At 44.6% G+C, this 24,473-nt stretch overlaps 1 protein-coding gene across 4 annotated transcripts in view; it reads right to left on the bottom strand.

Moving 5' to 3' along the window:
• ETV6 (ETS variant transcription factor 6) overlaps nt 1–24,473 on the bottom strand; it is a 245,414-nt gene that overhangs the window by 19,348 nt on the left and 201,593 nt on the right. For all 4 annotated transcript variants that reach the window (XM_005570165.5, XM_005570166.5, XM_015430391.4 and 1 more), the window contains 2 exons: nt 19,292–19,426; nt 2,783–3,328 (listed from right to left, as the gene is read on the bottom strand). In XM_005570165.5, the coding sequence (XP_005570222.2) occupies nt 2,783–3,328; nt 19,292–19,426 (681 nt within the window). The remainder of the gene's footprint in view (nt 1–2,782; nt 3,329–19,291; nt 19,427–24,473) is intronic.

Genomic DNA, 24,473 nt, shown 5'->3' with positions numbered 1-24,473 from the left:
GTAATCCCAGCAATTTGGGAGGCCGAGGCAGGCAGATCACTTGAGGCCAGGAGTTCAAGACCAGCCTGGTCAACACGGTGAAACCCCATCTCTACTAAAACTACAAAAAATTAGCCAGGCATGGTGGCATGTGCCTGTAATCCCAGCTACTCAGGAGGCTGAGGCATGAGAATCACTTGAACCTAGGAGGCAGAGGTTGCCATGAGCTGAGATGACATCACTGAACTCCAACCTGGGTGACAGAGACTCTGTCTCAAAAAAAAAAAAAAAGTAATATAATTTTAAGAGACTAATATTTTGAAATGTACAAACCTACTAAACAATGGAAAAATAACTCCTCAAGTCTAAACCATGTATCTTTCTTGATTCATGGGCTTATGGTAGATTCCCAAAAAGTGGTGAAGGCAGTGTCACCTGGGAAGCAGACAGGAGAGGTCTTGGGAAGGAAGCCAGGCCCATGAGGGCAGCACTGCGGACAGCAGCCATGGGGCAGCAAGGGTTGTCCTGCACACCTCGGTCACAGGGCCCCTATCTGACCTTGGCAAAGGCCTTTGCCTCTCCAGGGCTCAGTTTCCTTTGTGGTTTCCCCTGTACAAATGACCCTTCTACATAAGATGAATACTGCAGTAATGAGCTACCTTAAGAGCGGTCCTGAGAATTATAAACAAGCAAAAGGTATCTGCAAAATGTCAAGTACTGCTGCACACACCATACAAGAAACAAGACAAGAGGGTATATAGACAAGAAGGGTATTGCCTGGAAAGCACAATGCGTCATTTACAGAATTCACAGCAATACACTGACCTCATCCTCCTTCTCCAATTATCTGGGGAAATTCACATGTTTTGCCTAAGCTCTTTGCTTCCTTATCTACTATTCTTTTTTCCCCAGTTTTATTTGTTCATTTTCTGATTAAAACAATCTAATGTACAGGTAAAAGCGGAGAGATCAATATTAACCCCCATGCATCTATCACCCAGACATATAACCACCAGCTAGTGATGGCTAGCCTTGTTTCATGTAGACCCCACCCACACCCCACCCCCTAACTCTGCAGGATCATTTTGAATTGAATCCCAAACATATATCGTTTCCTTTTTCATGGCTTTTAAAACATATAAGTCATTTCTGTTTGTCATTTTATTTTCTTGATTCAACATCCCTGATGTAAATTATTTGTAATAATGAAACTGAGGCAACACTGGTGGTGCACTTGGGGCCAGAGAAAAATCTAGACACAAATGATTTAAATAAAAAAGGGACAGTACTGGCCGGGTGTGGAGGCTCATGCCTGTAATTCTAGCACTTTGGGAGGCCAAGGTGGGCAGATCACGAGGTCAGGAGATCGAGACCATCCTGGCTAACATGGTGAAACCCCATCTCTACTAAAAATATATAAAAAATTAGTCGGGTGTGGTAGTGGGCACCTGTAGTCCCAGCTACTCGGGACGCTGAGGCAGGAGAACAGCGTGAACCCAGGAGGCGGAGCTTGCAGTGAGCAGAGATCGTGCCATGGCACTCCAGCCTGGGCAACAGAGTGTGAAAAAAAAAAAAAAAAGGGACAGTACCTCAAGGCAGAGGTAGGCTTGTAGGAGCCTGTTATTCCATTGCCATCAGCATGGCAGCACCCTGATGGTCAGCTGGGACTCTGACCAGGTTATGGGCTCAGGGAGGAGGGGGCATTTCTCTCCTTTCCCTGAACAGGTCTGTTCTCTCCTGCCTCCAGGTCTCCCTCCCACTATTGAAAGCACAATCACTTCAGTGTCACACTCTCTCCCCTGCAAAGCCTTGCTTGGTCCCTCCAGTCAAAACACACCTTCCTTCTGCTTTGTTTCTACAGCACTTCATTACTCTAGCAGACAGTAGGTGCTCAATGAATGCTGGTACATAAAATGAATGGGAAATGGGCTTACTTCATTCTGCCTTATATCTTAGTGGTTTTCACCTTTGTCTCCCCCACTATGTTCTAAATTCCTCGGCGAAAAAGATATTGCATGTTAAATTAGCTCTGTATCCTACTCCTAATGCATTTATTTGTACACAGCAGGTGCTCAACAAATATCCCACTAATGAAGTAATGCACTATGAAAAGAGCTAACCTTGTCACATGGTTAGAGGATTAAGCTTCTGAAGAATGAGTTCACGTAAATTATGAGCATCCTAGGAAACAGACAATGTGTAGATATTTTTCCCACTGGTTTCCATTGGTTTCTTCCCTTAAGTAAGCAAATTTGGGCTTCTTATCATACATGAAAGAGAATCTGAGAGTGGTTTCCTCTGTCAAATGGCCCAGCAACACCTGCCTCCAATACCATAATCCTGTTTTCCTTTCCTACCCGCTCCCAAGGTGAAGGCTGCACGACGTTACTGCTCGCAGGATGGAATTACAGGCCTGAATCAGAGACAAAGCTTCTTTTTGCTATGTCTGGTCATTAATTAGCTGCTGGAAACTTCAGGACAGGGCCATTAGCATGCTCATAAACCTTTTATTTTAAATGTTTTCGCTTAGCCTTGATTCTGATGTGACTCTCCTTGTAAGCTGGACGTAGGACATTTGTTTCTTAACATTTCTGAGGCTCATTAACTACTCGATCCCAGCGGCTCATTAACCAAGCCATTAGGGATTTCGCCTCATGCAGGCAGAAGCCTCCACTTGCCCTCACAGAGCCTTGGAGGGCGCCTAATTGGGAATGGTGCGAGGCTGGCTGCAAGCATCACAGGGGAGAGTGGGGCTTTGTCAGGTCTCCACGATGCTGGAGCAGCGAGAGGGGAGCTCACTCACCTGCTATTCTCCCAATGGGCATGGCGTGCTCTTCAGGGGGGGAGACAGAGACCATGATGTGGTTCATGTAAGCCAGGTCTTCCCGATGAGAGAGGTTGATGGGTTTCCCTTCTCTATGCAGCCCGTCCTCGGAGAGCCTGGATTGTTTGAAATCCACGGAGTGCCGGGGGTTCAGGATCAGAGGGTGCATGATGGGGCTGGGCATCAGCTGGATCACGCGTGTGCTCTCCTGCCGGGGGCTGGATGGCTTCGGGTGGGACTCAGAGGACGCTGGGCAGTGATTATTCTCCATGGGAGACACTGACAGGGGGTAGGACTCCTGGTGGTTGTTCTCCTGGTGCGGCCTGGGTCCCTGAGCTCTCTCAGCTGGGGAGAGTCGGCGGATCATGTTGTCCAGGGGGGACCGGAGGGGCCGCTGCTCGGGGTCAGGAGAAGGCCGGTGATTTGTCGTGATGGGTGACCTGGAGCGGTGCAACAGTTCAATGGTGGGAGGGTTGTGGTGCACATTATCCACGGATGGCCTGGGGGTCCTCTGGACACAGTTATCTGTGGAGCAGAGGGAAAGGCAATCACGGTGAGTTGGCAGGACAGGAACCTCCCCGTGGCTCTACAGGCGGTAAATGGAGGAGCGTGTAGGTATGTGTAAAGAAGTTTTCTCCCCAGAATGCAGTGTCTTTTTTACCGCTTAACAATGTAAAGTGTGCATATTGAAACTATTTTTCTATTGCCAGGCAACCTAAGGATGTCTACAAGCATTCCGTTAATCGCCTACCTGTGGCCTGTAAGCACAAGGAAGCCAAACGTCCATGCCTCATCTTTTGGTCATCATTTAACTCTTCTACATCGCTTTCAGCGGGGGAAGCGTTCTTAGGGGTTTCTCTCTAGATGCTTTCATTGACTTACATTTTCACAACTAAAATTTTCATATTCTCTACCTCTAGGAGTTATTAGTATTAGTGATAATATCATATTAGTGATAATTATTAGTAATAACTATATCTTAGATGCTGGATTTCACTGTTTAAAACTTAACAGCACTCCTGGCTGGGTGCAGTGGCTCCCACCTGTAATCCCAGTTACTCGGGAGGCTGAGGCATGAGAATCACTTGAACCCAGGAGGTGGAGGTTGCAGTGAGCCAAGATCACACCACTGCACTCCAGCCTGGGTGACAGAGCAAAACTTTGTCTCAAAAAAAAAGAAAGAAAGAAAAAGAAAAAAACCCCAACCTTATAGCACTCCTAACCAGGAGATACCACTAGTACCCCTGTTTTACAGACGATAAAACTGAGGCATAAAGAAGTTAAGCAACTTACCCAAGGCCACACAATCTCCTAACAGTCAGTTAGGAGATTAGAACCAGACTCCAGTCAGATTTTAGAACCTGTGTACTCATGACAACATCTGTCACTGCAACATAGAAACTACGACGCAAAGTCACCAAAAACTGCTCTAAGCATGCACAGTGGCCCCAATTTACAGAATGACAATCTTACTGAACTTGAAAGAACTTTTGGGAGCACTTTGCTTCTGAGTGCACAGACCCTACAAGTGCTCAGAGACAGGCAGAGGTAAGGAAGAAGCAGGATGAATGGACACCTCTAACAATACCTCTAACCCGTCCCACTCGAAGTTGCACGTGTGTGCGAGAGTAACATCAGAAGTGTACACAGCTCAGCAACAGAAGTAGCTCTGAGGGCTGGGTTGGGGAATGGACCAGCACACACCTGGCTCCAGAAGTCCCTGCTAAGGTGCAGAAGGACAGAATCTACCCATAAAAATGGAGATTTCTACATGGCTGCTCACCCAACTCAATGAACTCTCTCTGGCCACATCTTTTCCCAGGGCAGTCTCACCAAAAGGATGTGCATGCTTGCCGTCCTTGTTCTGGTCAAAGAATTGTCCACAGTTCTAAGTAAAGCAAGTCAAACATATCACCTTTGTCCATTAAGATAATATATATATAAAGAACACATAAAAGGAATTCAGTAATTTGATAGGGTCAGTAAACAGAGACAGATATGGTGGTTTTAAGTTTTACACAGGGTTAAGAAGAAAATGGGGACTTTTTTCTTTTTTGAAAGTTCTACTAGATCTCATCTATCATATGAAACACTGAACAAAAATATTGTTCATAATATTAAAAGATCATCTCCTTGAAAGCAAAGGGCTTATTTTGTGACTGCTGTATAACCTACTGCCGTTAAGTTCAAAAGTGCCTCATCATTGGAATAGCTATCAATAGGAGACTGATTTAATAAATTATAGTATATATCTCTAAACAATGGAGTACTATGTAAATGTAAAAAGGAATGAGGAGTATCTCAATATTTTGCTAAGGACTAGCATCCAGAATCTATAGTTAGATACGAAAAGCAAGATGAAGCATTTATGATCTGCCACCACTTATCTAAACAAGGAAAGGGGGAGTTTCAGTTTCAACAACAGTAGAGTGGCTTGTACCAAAGGAACCGTCCTACGGATAGAAATGAAAGAAACTGTATTAAATACATTGAAAAAACTATTTGAAGGTATCAAGGGCAGACAAAAACCGGGATTTCACTCTTGAAAGAAGGGACCTGCACAGAGTGAGGTCCATGTTTAAACAGCTTTTTCCCTGGTTCCGCTGATCTCCTAACTGCCCTATGCTGCATGCTCCTCCCCAGTCTGTGCCGCACAGGGCAGTTAGAAGATAAACAGAAAGTTGCTTGAGATAGAGTAGGTAGTTGCCAGAATGGCAGAAAATTGAAGAAACAAATCCCATACAGTGGGAGCCTCAGAGGGGAGAGTGATTAAATGTAAAAGTTTCCTCAAATTCTTGTCTGACTACTGAATAGCCCAAGTGCCAAGGAGACCCTTTGGAGTTCAGTGAAAAGCAACAGTTGTATAATCAAAAGATATGAGCAGAAATCTCAACTACTGGCTACTGCAGTGGAGACAGAGTTCAGAGTTTGAGTCTCATCAAGTTTGAAGGCTCTGCAAACACTTCAGGCTGTTTGTTACCCCCGAATGACCACAATGTAGGAGTAAAAACCCTAGGACAAGGGGATCTGGCTAAGGGCAAAAGGCAAAATAGAAACAGATTGGACCTAATGAAACGTAAGACCATGCTTCTGCAGATTCAAAATCACTGGCCAGTAATTTGATTGCCTGCTAGAACAAAAGTCAACGCTCTTCAGTGGAACAGAACACAATCCAGTGTCTCAACGTGCTCAGCACCCAGTCACAATTTTCTAGATATGAGAAGAAATACAAACATGCTACTATAATAAGGAGGCAAGGCCATCAACAGAAACAGAACTTGAGATAATGCAGATGTTGGAATTAGCACAAACAAACAAACAGAAAAACTTTACAGCAGCTATTATAAATAAGTTCAAGCCCTAAAAGAAAATGATGGTTGTAATAAATGATGACACATAGAGCCTGCCAAAAGGGAAATGGAATTAAAAAAAAGACAAAATAAAGATTCTATAACTGAAAAGTATAATATCTGAAATGAAAGACTGGACTAGATGGACTTAATAGCAGAATGGAGATGAGAGAAGAAAGGGTTAGAAAATTTGAAGACAGATCAGTAAAAATGAAATCCAAACAAAACAAATCCTCAGTGACCTGTGGAACAATATCACATGGTCTAACACACATGTAATTGGTGTCCAAGAAGGAGAATACAGAAAGAAACAGGGTAGAATCAATTAAAAAATAATGGCTAGATTGTCCTCAAATTTGGTAACAACATTATCAACAACAGTCAATTCAAAGATCCAAGAATCTCAAGTAAGATATGTAAAATAAAAACCACACCCAGGTACACCACAGTCAAACTGCTGAAAACCAAAAATAGAGAAAATCTCGAAAGCAACAAGAGGAAAAAAAGAAACTATGTACAGGGGGAGATTATACTAATATACTATATATGTATAGTATGATAGTATATATGATATATGGTATATAACTAATACTATATAAGTATATACTTACACAGTATATATGTATACACTAATATTTACAATATATTATATATATGAATATACTAATTATGATTGACCTCTTTAAAAAAACCTGAAGAGAGGGACTGCTCAAACACACACACAAGAAGGATATAGATGGGAACCTATAGATTGAAAAAGACTTTAAGAGATACATTAACCATTTGCAATGTATAGATGTTGTTTGGATTCTGATACAAACTGTAAAAATCATTTTTTTTTTTTTTGAGATGGAGTTTCGCTTTTGTTGTCCAGGCTGGAGTGCAATGGAGCCATTTAGGCTCACTGCAACCTCTGCCTCCCGGAATTCAGGTGATTCTCCTGCCTCAGCCTTCCTGAGCAGCTGGGATTACAGGCATGCGCTACCACGCCCAGCCAATTTTGTATTTTTAGTAGAGACGGGGTTTCTGCATGTTGGTCAGGCTGGTCTCGAACTTTAGACCTCAGATGATCCACCCACCTTGGCCTCCCAAAGTGCTGGGATTATAGGCGTGAGTCACCATGCCTGGCTGTAAAAAACATTCATGAGAAAAAAGTGGCAAAAAGTGAACACTAGTAGATTATTTGATGATACCAAGGAACTACTAGTTTTCAAGTGATATGATGGTTCTGTGATTAATTTTATAGAGTCTTTTTTTTGAGACCTATGTTGATACCAGGTCTTTGACTTGTTCCGGTCAAAGAGCAAGCACTTTTTTTTTTTTTTTTTGAGACAGAGTCTCGCTCTGTTGCCCAGGCTGGAGTGCAGTGGCGCGATCTTGGCTCACTGCAAGCTCCGCCTCCCGGGTTCACACCGTTCTCCTGCCTCAGCCTCCTGAGTAGCTGGGACTACTGGCACCTGCCACCACGCCTGGCTAATTTTTTGCATTTTTAATAGAGATGGGGTTTCACTGTGTTAGCCAGGATGGTCTCGATCTCCTGACCTTGTGATCCACCTGCCTCGGACTCCCAAAGTGCTGGGATTACAGGTGTGAGCCACCGCACCCGGCCTGTTGATACTATTTACAAGGGAAATTATATATCTGGGATTTGCTATAAAATAATCTGGGATGGTGAAGGAGAGAGGAAGTAGACCACAGGGGAAAACAAGATTGGCCTTGAGTTGACCATCAAAACTGGTGATGGGTACATGGTGATTCATTATACAATTCTCTTTACTTTTGTATAGGTTTGATATTTCCTGTTATAAAAAGCTTTTTTTTTTTTTTTTTTTTTTTTAAAGTGCTTAATTAACCTTGCAAGGATATAGGTTGGGATGACAAGCACTAACTTCCTCACTTTAACCCAAATGCATATAAATGCTTACCAGGCACTGACTAAAATGATCTGTAATCTTCTGGAGATAAGGCAAACTTTCCTTTTATAGATAATATGGATCTCAATTCTGCTGCCCATAGAAATGTATTTATCTTTTGTCCATGGTTCACTTTTCATTTGTCACAGAGTATAATCACTGTAAACAACTGAAGACAGTTCCAGTTTGAACTTTCCTATATTTTCTTCTAAATGCCATTTACAGAATGTCTTTCTTTTTTTTTTTTTTTTTTTTTTTTGACACGGAGTCTTGCTCTGTGCCCCAGGCTGGAGTGCAGTGGCGCGATCTCGGCTCACTGCAAGCTCCGCTCCCCCGGGTTCACGCCATTCTCCTGCCTCAGCCTCCCGAGTAGCTGGGACTACAGGCGCCCGCCACCTCGCCCGGCTAATTTTCTTGTATTTTTAGTAGAGACGGGGTTTCACCGTGTTAGCCAGGATGGTCTCGATCTCCTGACCTCATGATCCGCCCGTCTCGGCCTCCCAAAGTGCTGGGATTACAGGCTTGAGCCACCGCGCCCGGCCCAGAATGTCTTTCTTTACTTAAAAGCTTATTAAGGTTTAAAATACTTAAGGATGATGAAGACCATGTATTGAAAAATCCCATTTCCTGAATCCATTTCCCATCTTACAAATTTCAAAACAGTCACAGGCATTGGTCAGTAATCTGGTTACCTGCAGGCTTTCTTTGATGTCCTGGGCTTCAAGGCTTTGTGTGTGGGTGTGCACTCAGGCCAGGCCTTAGGAAGTCTGGGAGGACCAGGAGAGGAAGAACTTTCATGCCAAGGGTAAAGGAGGAACTGATGTAATGTCCTGGAGAGATTTCACTCTCCGTTCCTGCCCAGACCTTGGGAACAATGCAGGAGGGTGATAGTGCTTTGGATAATCCAACTCAGATTCTACTTTGGACTCAGGATCCAGGCAGGAACAGGACTTGGAGGAGCTTGATTTATTTATTTCTCTGCAGATATCACTCAAAGAGGAAGTACTTGATGAAGCTGATAACATTAACAGTAGAGAACTGGATCCGAGGGTATTTAATTCCAGGCTCCTGGTGGTCTGGGCACAACCACTGTCAAGGCCGAGAGGCCTGCAGTGAGACCTTGCAAGCTTTGTTTCAGTCTGCAAAGCAGTGCCCGTGTACCGAGTGGGCTATGACGTTCTTAGCCTACTGCCTGCCACCTCTGTTATTATAAGTTGGCAACAGGGCATGGAAACTTACGAGACCAGAGCCGGCAGGCAGAGAAGCTCCGGACACAGGAAATGCACTGAGCGGACAGTGGGTGCATTAAATCCCCCAGATGTAGGAGTCTTCTGTCTAAAACAAGAAGATTTTTTTGGTCTGGCCTTGATGTCTGGGTTTGTTCTTGGTGAGCTGCCCAGCTGGAAAACTGGGAAATTATCCACATTGCCCTCATTCTGAAGGTCTTGATATGGAAGGGAAATATACAAGGAAGAGGGAGGGAAAGCCAGACATAATTAGTCCCTGTGGACACAGAAGGAAGGGAGGAAGAAAGACCAAGGACGGGCAGGGAACTGTCATTCTGGTTGGAAGTGTTTTCTGATCTGAAACCTTTTTCCTGGTAGACCTCTGTTAGACACAAATAATCCCTTCTTCTCACTGCCAAACAGCCTAAAATAAACCAGGACTTTAAATGTGGTAATTTTCTTTACAAAAAGGTCTGATTTCTTACCCTTTCCTCTTGTTAGGAAAGTTTCTCTACTTAAAAATTCATAAAAATTTGACCCCATTTAATCACGCTATAAATAATAAGTAACTAGTAAACCTAAACAAACAAACAAAAATCTGCCTTTGGTGAAAGTTTTGACTGGTAGGTTTCCAGGGTACAGCAAAGGCTAAGATCAAGTTTGCATCTCACACACCAGGATCACATTTCCACCATTGTGCTTTCCCTAAGCCCACAGATGCTGGTCAGAGAAGAAGGTCACCAGGGAGATGCAAATCAACAGGCCCAGCAGGTAATGCTCACTCAAGCCTCAGTCCACTGGGCTTCACTTTCTCCCTATCCCAGTCATTTTGTTAAAATTTAGTGGGAGTATGAATGATACACAGAGCTAGACAGAAGTCATAAGCTCAAGGTCTTGAAGTGGAATTTAAACTATATTTCATATACCACTCCCGGTCTCCTAAGCCCATTAGGGGATGAAAATCTCTCCCCCAAAATTCATAAGTTGAAGTTCTAACCCCTAGTACCCTCACATTGTGACCTTATTTGGAAAGAGAGTCCTTGAGGATGCAATTAGTTAGGATGAGGTCATTTTATGAACAGTCAATATGATTGGTGCCCTTATAAAAAGTATACTTTGGACTTAGAGACATACACAGGGGAAGAAAGGAGGTGAAGATGAAGGCAGAGACCTCCAAGGCAAGGAATGCCAAAGCTTGCCAGCAAACCACCAGAAAAGAGGAGAGAGTCATGGAACAGATCCCATCTCAAAGCTCTCAGAAGGAACCAACTCTGGCACACCATGTTGACCTTGGACTTCTAACCTCCAGAACTGTGAGATGATAAATATCTGTTGTTTAAGCCACCCAGTTTGGGGTACTTTGTTACAGCGGCCCTAGCTAACTAATAATACGCCCCCTACTCCAGTTACCTGAGGTTCAACCTCTGCTTGGTTTGGAGCCTTTCCCCTTGACTGTGTGCCCGGCATTTCGGCCTATTCATCCCCACAATGTGCCAATGTCACTGAACTCCCTTGGAGGGCCTGAGAAGAAAACTGCCCTAGTTTGGAGTGGATGATTCACATATGTCTGAGGTTACCAACAATAAACCCTGTGTACGCTCCTAGAATTTTATAAGCATTTGATGAAAGGGGCTAAATGAAACAAAATGGTTAACTTGTAGTACTCTGAGGCTTAATCTTCATTACTGCAGCAGGCCTGGGCAGGACTGCTTCCAAACAGGCCACCTTTCCAGGGGATCAGTAGAGAGAGTACATGCACATCTGCCGACACAGGAGGCCTCACAATCGGGGCTGCAGACTGTCTTGCTCTTCACAGGCAGTATGGGGGAGTCTCCTTTGTCTCCATAAAGCAGCACAAAAGAAGTGAATTAGAAATCAAGAGATTGGATTTCCAATAAGCCAATTAGGTCTGTTCAATGTATAAGGCCTGGAGTCACAGGTGGCAGAGAGGTAAGGCAGAGAGGCCCTGGAGTGGGGAAAAGAGCAAAATGACCCCTTAACTGAGGGCTTCCTTCTCTGGAGGTGAAATCAAACTGCTCCCAGCTCCTTATCTCAAAGATCAGATGGCATTTCCCTAGGGGTAAAGGAAGTCTCTTGGAGACTTCCTGCCTGTCTTGTGAGAGTCATTCATGCATATTAGGGATCTCTTGCCCCTAAAACTTCTGGCTTAAGAGAGCACGCTAGCCCTAGGGCTAAAAGCAGCCTCCAGTTGGAGGACTCTGGTGCAGGCAGGGAGGGTGAGGGTCCCTTCTGTAACAGGCCGAGGGCCCAGATGCAGAGGGTCTCTGCACAATGAAGTCCCTACACGCCGTCACAAAAAACACATGCTGCAGCAGGGGCAAGGGTCAGAAGGTAAAAGGTCATGCTGCCCTACGCCCTGAAATATAGGAGGCAAAGCAGGAAGAAAGGTCCTGGAGAGGAAAGCAGGACTTGCAGAAGGCTGGAATGAGGCCGGGTCAAGGGAAAAAGGTGTTAAGTGGTGCTCAGAGGCCCAGCTCCCAGGGGGAGCAGGAAGTCAAGATCTTAATCTGTTTCTGATGGGACCTGTCATTACCTGCTGCCAGATTCAATTTTCCCAGAACAGAAAGGGGTGCAAAAAGGCTAACCTTGTAGTTCTTAAGGGAGGAGACAGCCAGAAGTTTAATACGAAGGTTCCAAAGGGGTCATGGAGGACTCAGCGCTCAACAGGTATTGCAAGGTAACAGAATGCAAGCAGTGCTCACTTCCAAACAGGCTGTGTTATGACAGTAATGAAGATTGGCACTTTAAATGTATTTTCCCACAGAAACCACAGCGCAGATGAATCCGCGAAGGTGTTCTTGGATAACAGCGAGGGAGGCAACAGCCCTTCCCTACGTATAAGATGCACAAACCTGATGTTTGCACAAAGTGCGTGCAGTTGCGATATTGAGAATGGTTAAGAAAAGTGGAAGGAAAAACCAACTGCACAACATTGTGAATAGACGTACCACTGCTGAAGTACACCTAAAAATGGTTAAAATGGTAAATGTTGTGTATTTTATCCCAATTAATAATTTATATAAAAAGAGGGGGGAAAACAACAAAATAATAGCCAGAAATATTCAATCATGATAATGAGTAACATTTACTGAGTGCTTGGCTATTCTAAGGGCATTTTCCATATTAACTCATTTCTTTCTTTCTTTTTTTTCTTTTCTTTTTTCTTTCTTTTTTGTTTTTTTGAGACAGAGTCTCACTGTGTCACCCAGGCTGGAGACTCATTTCTTTCTTACGTCAACCCTTTGAGATAGGTCCTGTCATTTTCCTTCTTTTACAGGTGGAGATCTGAGACCCAAGGCAGTTGCCTGAAGTCACACAGCCGGTAAACTGGGGAGCTGGGATTAGAACCCAGGTAGTCGGGGGATCTAGAGTGCATGCATATACGTGCCAGTATGCTCTCTGGCTCCGTCATGCATTACACGGTTAATATGTGTAACGAAGATGTCAAACCCCAGCCCACAGCCTTCTTGACCCTGAGGTCATCAACACGATTCCAGCAAAACTAGAGAATCAAGTGGTTTTACAACAACCGTGAAAGGATGTGACTTGAGCAGCTAACGACTGCATCTACCTGGTGCCTACTAAGCAACTGTAGTGAGGGGCCAGCTTTCAAGGCGTGATCTCCTCAGCGGGTGGGTGATAGCCAGTGCTTCTGCTCTCAGAAGCCGGTGCCTGGCTCAGAACCCACAGTTCTCACAGGCTGGGAGATTTTCATGATGGCCCATCCATCCCAAGGGAGTTAATCATCTACACGGGTGAATTCAGTCCAACTCAGCATGAGTTTTTAATATTATGAACTAGACATACTTTGGAATCTCAAAAGTCATCTTTGACATTTTTTGGTATAAATTTGGCAGTAACGTAAGCAGGGGACCTGCCACACACTGTACCCCAGTCAGGTGACCTGAAAACTGCTTTGGCGTCCTCATCTCCACAACTTCTACTCATCTTTCAATCATGTGCTCTATTTTCAGGGCGCCTGCACTACAAACATTCATGAAGATGTATTTTGGTCTCCTCATTCCGCGCAGTGGAATGAATGCAGGCACTGGCATCAACCCCACCTGGGTTTAAATCTCAGCGTTGCTACTTGATTTTGGGGCATGTTACTTATTGCTCTTAACCTTTATTTTTTCATCTATAAAGTGGAGATAATAATATCACCTTCTTTTATAGGGTGGTGGTGAGGATTAAATGATTCAAACATATAAGAGCTTAGAACAGGGCCGGCACACAACAAGGACCCAATAAATGTTAGCTATTCTTTTGTTATTAAGAAGCAGATTCATACACCTCATCTTCTTTAATTATCTCATTAAAATTGTATACCATTTCCTTCCGCCAAAGCAGTCTTGGGGCACTTAGGTTTGGTGGTGGGGCAGGAGGGGTACGATTCCCCTCAATAAAGCAATCATATAAATAAAACTTCTGTGGGCCATCACAGAACACACACCCCCCTCTCCATCTCTCACAAAGAATGACTTCTCTCAATTATTGAGCCATTCCCATGTGCTAGTTGTAACAAAAATTGAGATCGATTGTACTTCGAGGCTTGAAATTTCTCACCACTTGCGATTTCCACATTTACCTCGTGATAAAGAGTTGTCCCAGAGCAGAACTGCCACGTTAAACTGCACCCAGTGCTATAGAAACAATCTCCGCCCTGCATATGTGTGAATATCTGCACACTAAAGTGATTAAGAATCACTGCTCCATAATCTCTTTGATGGGGCAGAGGAAAGGATGGGACTGAAGAGCTGAAATTATCAAGCTCCAAGGGGGTGATGGGATGAGAACGTTGGAGAAATCCAGATCTTGCTCCTTCTCCCTACAGACTGCACATCCAGTCCCATGGGGCAGTTCTGCGGAGCTGGTCCCATTCCGAGACTAGCCCAGAAGGGAGGCCTATTTTATGTTTCCATGGAGCTTGTAGGGGGCCAATATTCAAGTAGTTCCAACACCAGAGGACAAGTGACAATTAAATATATATATATGGGGATAAAACCCAAAATAAAAGAATCTAAGGTATGAAAAGAAGTTAACACACCTGCAACGTGATAAAATAAATTTATTTTATAGTCATTTGCTGGTCTGCTATTTCTAAAGATGCTTTGCCTCCTGGTTTTTGTGAAAGAAGTAATATCATTGTTGACCTCCTTTCTACATAACTACCTACCTGCATTCTAATTCATATTGCAAAGATAAAATGAGTCGTAACAGTCAAGGAAAAAGAATGTCCTTAAACTGAGCTTTTTATGATGAAATAAGTGAATGACACTACTCTTGCTGCCACTCTCAGAGGGGCAATGTTATCTGAAGTTCTCAATAAGGTGAGACAAATCAGGACAGAAGAGATTTTCTCCTGCTTCTGAGCAACACCAGGCAGGACACTGCTATGATTTTCTAGATTTTAGATGCTCAAGACCCCGAAGGAAGGGAATACGCCTTATCTTCATATCACCCAGGAACACTCAGATTCCTTGGATGTAATGTGGGGATTTGAGAGCTGTAAGAGACTGCAGAAACCATTTAGTCCAACCCCCTTCTTATAACTGGGGAGACAGAGTCAGAGAAATGAGAAACTTCAGCCCTTATGATCTGTTCTGACAGAATGAAGGGTTAGGACCTGGTTTCCTGACTTCCAGATCTCATCCTTTAAAACACTTACACACACACACACACACACACTCTCACACTCACACCCACTCACCCCAGTTTGTTGAGGATGGTCTGGTTCTGGTTTTGCCTGAATATTTGATATGTCGTCCTTGCTTACTTACTGATGGAGCCCTGTGTCACTGTCATAAGTGTGTTGGTATGGGGTGAAAAATTACAAGGTTAACCAAATTATATAAAATCACCCTCCCTTCCCAGAACTGGTAAGGAAAAAGGGTGAAAATGCTGGTTTTTCTAGAGGTAAGTGTAATCTGAGGACTGCTTTGCTCAAGGCATGATGTGATTTCAGAATGGACTACATTATAGAGGTAATGAATGTTCACATATAGAGAGTTTGAATTAGCATGATGATCATCCTCGTCTACTGTCAGGGCATGGAGGGGAACCTCTGAGCTAACACCAACTTCCTAGCTTCTAGCACTGTCACGTGGCTACTAAGGAAGGCATGATTTCAATGTAAGAAAGTCATAGAGGATACATGTGGGGAACTGGTGCTAGATTGAGCAAGACACATTTGTACTGTGACATAAATGCCCATTGTGAAATTATGAATGCCTGAACTGGTTAAGTTTGTGGCCACGATGAGGTGAAATCACAAGGCGGTTGAATGATGCCTTGTGTTTGCACTTGACCGTGCATGCTTCACTGTGCCAGGCTGCTGAACAGCTGAGTTGGGCCTTGTTCTCTTTCCATTCTGTCATTCCTATCCACCTACCCACCTACCTACCTACCCACTTACCTACTTACTTATGCCAAGTTGGTAGCAACATGTGTCATCTTGGGTTAACATACTTTTATATGGAACTGTATTCCCAGTTATGTAAAATAAATCACTGGGGAAGTAATATTTGGTATGTATAATTTCACTTGACAGATTTTTTTTTTTTCAGAACCAGAGCTTTCTGTATGTTAACATATGCCCACATCAATCATCTGTTATCCTTCATAATTAAATGTAACAGTATTGATTCTGGAAACAATTTATGTTGAGCTGGATTTTTTTCTTTTCAGTGGAGAAGAAGGGAAAGAGAGAGGAAGCAGCTGGAGGCAGGAAACTTGTGCTGATCCATGCACCTCTCTACTTGTTCTCTTTGTCATCAAGGGCACCATATAGCTGAAAGGCAGGGGGATAGGGAGAGGGCCACCTCTTCATGTCACCTCTGTGCCTTGGACAGTTCTTCTCCCTGGATACCACCTGATAAAGACCTACACTTCTCTCCTTGTCGTGTGCATCTGTTCATCGGAGCACACGCGCCCTGTCTGAATAGACAAAGGAGGGGGACATATGCTCTCAGACCTTGCTTCCTGGCCATCAGCTTTAAGGAATGGTCTCTGAAAATGCTCTATTTTTAAGAGCTGGGTCTGAAGAAGAGCTAACTGGTCTGCAGAGCAACGACACCCTTGACCTCGGCCTCATTAGCTCCATTCTCTTACCCACCGCGCTCACCACTACCGACATCATAATACTTGAGAGAAAGCTCATGACAGCGTATGCGGTGGCACATCTGTATTTACTTGGTTTGAGAGTAGCTCTCAGAGTAAGCCAGCTTTCTCTATTGCTGAGCTCCTGCAAATGAGAACAACAAACACACCTACTTCTGAGTCAAATCAGGCCAAGGGGAAAAGAGGAAGGATCTGGGAGGAGGAGAGACCATAAGCCTCCAATCACACTCAGGAATAAAATGGGGCTAGAAATTCCAAATGAGATTAAAAAAAAATAATAATGAGAGAAAGAGAGAATGAGAAAGAGAACGAAAACCCATCACATACCCTTTGTATCTGAAAGGCAGGCTAGGTAATATATTTCTTGCCTTAATGTCAAGCTTCAGTAAACCCACCTCCTCTTCTCTAGAGTGGCTGGTGGCTATTATGCAAGCCGGAAATGCACATGGCAGGAAGAGCAAAAGAATGAAAAACCGAACTGGGGGAGGAGGGCAGCTGCTAAATTTAGCAAGGGTAGAGTGAGGGGAGGAAAGGATGAGAGGAAGGCAGGGAGCCTGCACAAAATGCTGTCCGTTCTCCGTCACGGAAGCGAGGGGCCCTGCTGTGAAATGCTTGGCACAAGGAGGTGATGTCAGTCGCCTGGAGTCAGGCTCTCTTTTGTGAAGTGTTAATTAGGAAAAACAAGAAACTTCTCATCTTTTGGTTTGCCAACAACCAAACAAAAATGTTAGCCCTGCTCTTGGGGATGAGCAATCATTTTAAGGAAATGCCCCAAGGGACCACGGTTGGAGGTCCCTAGTAATCTGGACCTAAGGAAAAGTACTTATGAAGAAATTGGCGCACGTTTGGACGTCTGTTGTCTGACCGATCCAAGCGGGAGGATGTGGGTATCATGACTCTCAGAGGCACGATCCATCACTGAGTGCTCAAGCTGTTCAACTGTTTAATGCAATGGTGTTCAAGTAAGGTGTTTTTTGGTTTTGTTTTGTTTTGTTTTTCTGAGACGGAGTCTCGCTCGGTCGCCCAGGCTGGAGTGCAGTGGTGCGATCTCGGCTCAGCCTCCCGAGTAGCTGGGACTACAGGCACCCACCACCATGCCCGGCTCAATGTTTTGTATTTTTTTTTTTTTTTTTTGAGACAGAGTCTCGCTCTGTCGCCTAGGCTGGAGTGCAGCGGCGCGATCTTGGCTCACTTCAAGTTCCGCCTCCCAGGTTCACACCATTCTCCTGCCTCAGCCTCCTGAGTAGCTGGGACTACAGGTGCCCACCACCATGCCTGGCTAATTTTTTTTTGTATTTTTAGTAGAGACGGGGTTTCGCCGTGTTAGCCAGGATGGTCTCGATCTCCTGACCTCGTGATCTGCCCACCTTGGCCTCCCAAAGTGCTGGGATTACAGGCATGAGCCATCGTGCCCGGCCTCAAGTAAGGTTTTTATACTCTATTTCCGGGCCCCAGCACCTATTGTGGAACTAGGTCCAGGGCCTGAATTAAATTCTGGTCTTTTGCTTTCTATCAAGGATTAAGAGGAACAACCGGGACACTTGAAATAAACACGGACACTGAGTGCACTCTAACCAGCCTCCTCTGATGCCTGATGCAGAAAGCCCTGATCCAACACTGAGTTCATAGATTTGGGTGTTTTTCTTTCCTTCCTCCAGCTTTACCCCCTGCTAAAAACATCTTCAATGACTTCCCATTTCTTTCCTCCATATTCCAGAAATCAAAGTTCTCCACACTCTGGTTCCAAGCTAAGCCCCTTGAACTAGCTCTGCAATGACAAAATGGTGATCATTGTGAAGGCAAGGGTGATGGCTCAGAGGGGTTTATGTTTTTTATTTTATTTGGAGTATGTTTGAAATTTTTTGTAATAAAAGAGTGGGGGAAGATAAGCTCTATAATCCAGGTCATCTAATTGCTGTCTGTTCCAAAGCCTTACCCCACCCTTATGCCATTTTCTTTGCCTGGAATGTTCTTCACTTCAACCTTATCAGAATCCTGCTGGATTTCTAAGGCGGGGTCCACAACCTCCAGGTCACTGACCGGTACCAGTTCATGGCCTGTTAGGAACTGGGCTGCACAGCAGGAGGTGAGCGGTGGGCAAGTGAGTGAAGCTTCATCTGTATCTACAGCTGCTCCCCACTGCTCGCATTACTGCCTGAGTTCCACCTCCTGTCAGATCAGCAGCGGCGTGAGATCCTCACAGAAGCACAAACGCTATCATGAGCTGTCCATGTGAGGGATCTAGTTGTGCACTCCTTACGGAATCTAATGGCTGATGATCTGTCACTGTCTCCCATCACCCCCAGATGGGACCGTCTAGTTGCAGGATAACAAGCTCAGGGTTCCCACTGATTCTACATTATGGTGGATTGTATAATTATTTCATTATGTATTACAATGTAATAATAATAGAAATGAAGTGCATAATACACGTAATGCACTTGAGTCATCTCAAACCATCCCTCACCTCCACTGTTGGTGGAAAAATTGTCTTCCACAAAACTGGTCCTTGGTGCCAAAAAGGTTGGGGACCACTGCTCTAAGGCATACTCCAGGCATACTCCTTTATGAGCAGACCCTGCTTCCTGTACCTGGCTGTCACTGACCCTTCCACCACACCTTTACGGTGCCTACTATACAGTTATGCTTCTATGCTTCTGTGTACATCCATCTCACTGCTTCACTCTGATTATGAGCTTCAGGGAACCAAGAGTGTATCTTGCACGTCGTAAGCACTCAGTAATTGTCTGCTGAATGAAAAGTGAACTTACACGAATAAGACCAGCTTATCAAGTTAACAATTAAACTTCTTGGATTTGTCTAAACCTCAGGCAAGAAAAGAGAAGCCTCTTCCAGTACCTTCTTCATGGTTCTGATGCAGTATAACCTCCGGCTGTGTGTGTATAGAGTTTCCAGGGTGGAAGAATGGTGAAAAAAGAATCCGAGGTTTCCTCTGCTTCAGAATATGCTGAAGGAGTTCATAGAGCACATCACCTGGAAAGAAAAAGGAAAGGGAAATCGAGAAATGGAAAATTTTTTTTCCAACAACAATTTAGGGAGCAGCAGCCATGTGCCTGGCACTGTGCCAAAGATACAACTGGAGAGCAAAACAGGCCTGCCACCTCCTACCCTCACCAAGCTCACGGGACACAGAATGCAGCCCTGGAAACTCAAAAGGTCAGAGCTATGTGAAGTTTTAAATCAAACTTTTTTGATCATGAAAATCATATGCTTTTTTTTTTTTTTTTTTGAGACAGGGTCGCACTGTGTTGCCCAGGCTGAAGTGCAGTGGCACGATCTCAGCTCACTACAACCTCCACCTCCCGGGCTCAAGTGATCCTCCCACCACAGCCCTCCAAGTAGCTGGGACCACAGGTGCGAACCACCACACCCAGCTAATTTTTGTATTTTCAGTAGAGACAGGGTTTCACCATGTTGTTCAGGTTGGTCTCAAACTCCTGAGCTTAAGTGATTCACCCGCCTAGGCCTCCCAAAGTGCTGGGATTACAGGTGTAAGCTACTGTGCACGGCCCCAAAAATGCTTTAAAAAGGCAGAAAATCAGGCCGGGCGCGGTGGCTCAAGCCTGTAATCCCAGCACTTTGGGAGGCCGAGGCGGGTGGATCACGAGGTCAGGAGATCGAGACTATCCTGGCTAACATGGTGAAACCCCATCTCTACTAAAAATACAAAAAAAAAAAACTAGCCGGGCGTGGTGGCGGGCGCCTGTAGTCTCAGCTACTTGGGAGGCTGAGGCGGGAGAATGGCGTGAACCCGGGAGGCGGAGCTTGCAGTGAGCCGAGATCACGCCACTGCACTCCAGCCTGGGAGACACAGCGAGACTCCGTCTCAAAAAAAAAAAAAAAAAAAAAAAAAAAAAGGCAGAAAATCAGAAAGAAAACAAAACATTACCTAGAATCCCATCACTAAGATACAGAAGCCCTGTTAATACTATCTACAGTTCTATAGTTAGACTCAGGCTTTTAATAGTTGAGTATCCTCTCTTCCCTCCGCATTAGGATTTGAACACTTTCCCACATTACTGAACTGCTTCAGTAGCTGCCTAACAATGGCAGGGAATTTAAACGATCCCAATTTATTGCTCTTGTATTTGTGAGGATGTGCTTTTTACATCTATCTTAGCTTGCACTTCAGATTACTCGAAGAATTATGAAGTCATTAAGAACATTTGTAATGCTCCGATGACAACTCATAGATTCTTCATAGACATCTTCCCTACAGAGAAAAATATGCCTTTTTAACCAACCTCAATCCTAGGCAGGAAAAGAATAAACATGAAAAAAATTCACGAGTCGAGTTAGAGGTGGTAACTATTCAAGATACTCTATAAGGAACTGGCATGTCCTGGGATGCTTCCCTCCTTTAAAAATGCACACAGCCATTGTTCCAAGGTTCCACAGTCTCTAGAAAATCATCTAGAGATGTCAGGCCATAGTCAGAGGATAGTAGGGGCTGGGTTGAGCGGGCACCTTTCTGTTCTGATATATTTGGTATTTGAAGTGTCCAAGGATTAATTAGCAAAAAACAAAAACAAACCCAAAACGTGTCATGGTCTTGTCCCACCCCTTGACTCTTAGATCCAAGTTGAAAATGCAGGTGGGTACCTCAAAACCCTTTGGGGGTGGGTGATTAATCTTTAAAATATCACAGGCCTCTGACTATCTCCGCACACCCTTCTCCACACACAGACAGGCAGTCAGCAGTAATAACAAACAATGGGCCTTTGTCTCTAATTTTAGCGATTTTTTAAACAAATATTTTAATTACCAACTTAAATTCAAGGCATATTTTGGGTTGAAGATATCGCTATATTATTTTTTCTTTCAAGCTCAGCATGGACCTGAGAAGCGTTCCATATTAATGTCTTTTTTTCTACAAACACCCGCTCCTCTATCACTGATACTAAATAAAGCTCCAAGGATACCCGATTCTAAGGGATTCCTGAGGGAATTTTGTGTTTTCGCCTTGACTTTGTTCCTTCCTCTACCTTTGAAATTTGGTTGCTGTTAGTATAACTTTCTGCCACTACTTAGTATCATGACTAAATAAAGCAAAATACTTCACAGACCTGCAGACACCATGTCACTTAGGTATTTTATTAAAAGGAGATGGGCAGGAAGATACAGAGGTGTCCTGGACCAGACTTTTGAAACTGCTATGTATAAGGGAGAACCATGGCACACATGACTGCATTTGAGAGCTGAGAACGGCTTTGGAATTCATTGAATCCAAACCTAGTAGTCATGGTGATGTCTCTGATGAGGCGGGGATAAGGAGCCTGAAATACAGTCCTATTTTAATGATTCATATTTTAATCTCATACAAAAATAAGCCCCTAATCAACACTTTGTTTCTTTTGGTTTAGTGTAATGACTTCCTGAACTTTTGCTAATTTACATGGCCTCACACTTGCTGGGTTTTATCAATTTTTTTTTGGTAGTATGCGGAATAGAAAAATGAAAACATTGAAAAATGTGTTCCTGATGATTACTATTACTAAAAAAAAAGGTCAGTAATTAGTGTATCCATTTTGGAAGGGGAGGCCAGGAAATATAAATTTAGTGTCTGTGATGCTGTTCAGCTTGGTTCACTTAACCAGGCGAGCTGGTGTGGTGGTGGGAGGTGCTGACTGCAGAGGTGGGCACGGCTGCCTGGATGGGAGTCCCAACTCCTGTGCACCAGGTGACCTTGAGCAAGTCCCTGCACTTCTCTGCAAAATGCAAATAATGGCACCGACCTCCAGCATTTGCTATGAGGGTTAAAGGAGGGAAAGGACAAGAAGCACCCAGAGTAGGGTTTGGTGCACAAACTGTTCCCTGGACCCCTCTTAGTGGCTGCTTCTGGGCTTGGGGTGGCTCAAACAAGGGCTGGAGAGCAGGCAGGTGACTTTTCCTTCTATGTTTTCATGAGAGAGAAACTGAGGAAAGACAGCAGCATGGTGAAGAGGCCATGCTCTGGAGTCAGACTGGTGCCTCCACAGGAATGCCCCTTAAGTCTCCTCATCTATAAAATGGCAATGTTGATGGCATCTACCTTGTGGGATCGTTGTAAGGATTCAATAAGGTGGTCTATGTAATGAGCTCATCATGGCATGAGGCAAACAGGAAAAGCTCAGTAAACACTAGTCATTGCTTTTACCACCACCACCGGGAACACTCCCATCATTACTATTCCTGATCTTATTATAGTGGCTTAGGACAGGTGCGTAGATCTCTAAGGAGGTCTCACATGGAGAACAGAGGAGTATCTGGGTCACGGCCAACTTTATGTTCCCCTTCCCGAAAGGGTAAAGAAGGCTAACTGAGGTCACTCTCCCAGTCTTGGGTTTGCTGGATGCCTCATCCTGACCGGGTGGGCTAAGCCTCTGGGGGGCTGACACGTGGTCTGCCGCACACCTCCCAGGCTTCTGCGCAGGCTCGCTTCAGCCTCCCATACTGACGCTGGCCAAGGGAGCAGGGACAGAGGGGTTCTTCCCGAGTGTGCAGGAGGAAGCAGGGGGAGGGGCAGGTCAACTGGACTCAGCCAGTTTCCTACCTAGACCATAAACCTATTACGAGACTAATAAGGCATCAGGAGTTATCTTAAATGCTATCCATGAGGTGGCTATGGGTGGGAGCATGGACCTGAGGTTCCGAGTACCGGGCCAGGAAAAAACTTAGTTCTAAGACCCAGGAGTGTGGCCTTAGTTGAGTCATTCCATGCACAGACATGTTTCCTCAGCAACCAGGGGCTCGGTCAGGGAATGCGGCCGGCTCAGCAAAAACACGTCACCACCACGGGGACAGGGACCGCTTGCTGTGCATGCGCTATGAGCATATGATTGGCAGTGATAGTGTGCCCCAATGATAACTTGGAATATTAGACCTAGACAGGATTCTAGAGGTTTCTTAGATTGACTCAAACTTTGCTCACTAAAAGTCTCCCACCTCCCCTTCACCCAGAAAGAAGTGGCTTTGGCTAGGTAATTACAGTGATGGGTAGCTGGCCACGGCACAAGCAAACCATTTTTGGACAGCTCTAGTTGACAGAAAGTTTCTCTGCTGAGGTGAAATCTGGCTTCCCCCGCAATCCCTGTACTTTGGTTCTTAGTTTTGGCTTCTGAAGTAACACAGAATATGTGTCTTGTCTATAGCAGGTTTCTAAGTATATGAAGACGGCCCTCCATCTCCTTTCATTTCCAGTGTCCCTTCATGCCTCAACACCCAGCCTGCTCTCTTGATGTATTCTTCAAATTTTCATATATGTAGGAGAGGAGGTCACATCCGAAAGGTGTTATTAACAAAAAATCTGGCTACGTGCTGTGCCTCACACCTATAATCCCAGTACTTTGAGAGGCAGAGGCAGGAGGATCACTTGAGCCCAGGAGTTTGAGACCAGCCTGGGTAATATAGTGAGATCCCCATCTCTACAAAAAATACAAAAATTAGTGGGGTGTGGTGATGCATGCCTATTGTCCCAGCTACTCGGGAGGCTGAGGTGGGAGGATTGCTTGAGCCCAGGAGGTCGAGGCTGCAGTGAGCTGTGATCGCACCACTGCACTCCAGTCTGCATGACAGAGTGAGACCCTTTCTCAACCAACCAACCAACCAACCAACCCCAAAACAGTCTCTGGGATAAAGAATATATTTAAAAATAAGTTATATTTATTTGCCTACTGAAAATAAAGAGCATGTGCCACAGCACTGTATATCTAACTTAGCTAACGGCTGAAATTCAAGGGCATTTTTCGGAAAATTCATAACCCATTTGATTTTTGATTTTTTTTTTTTTTGAGATGGAGTCTTGCTCTGTTGGAGCAAGGCTGGAGTGCAGTGGCGCGATCTCGGCTCACTGCAAGTTCTGCCTCCTGGGTTCATGCCATTCTCCTGCCTCAGCCTCCCGAGTAGCTGGGACTACAGGTGCCCGCCACCATATCTGGCTAATGTTTTTGTATTTTTTTAGTAGAGACAGGGTTTCACTGTGTTAGTCAGGATGATCTTGATCTCCTGACCTCGTCATCCGCCCACCTCGGCCTCCCAAAGT

This window comes from Macaca fascicularis, chromosome 11 (genome assembly GCF_037993035.2).
Source record: "Macaca fascicularis isolate 582-1 chromosome 11, T2T-MFA8v1.1".
Taxonomy (NCBI): domain Eukaryota; kingdom Metazoa; phylum Chordata; class Mammalia; order Primates; family Cercopithecidae; genus Macaca; species Macaca fascicularis.
Note: the sequence above shows the minus strand (reverse complement) of the source record. Positions and strands in the feature narration are given on the sequence as shown.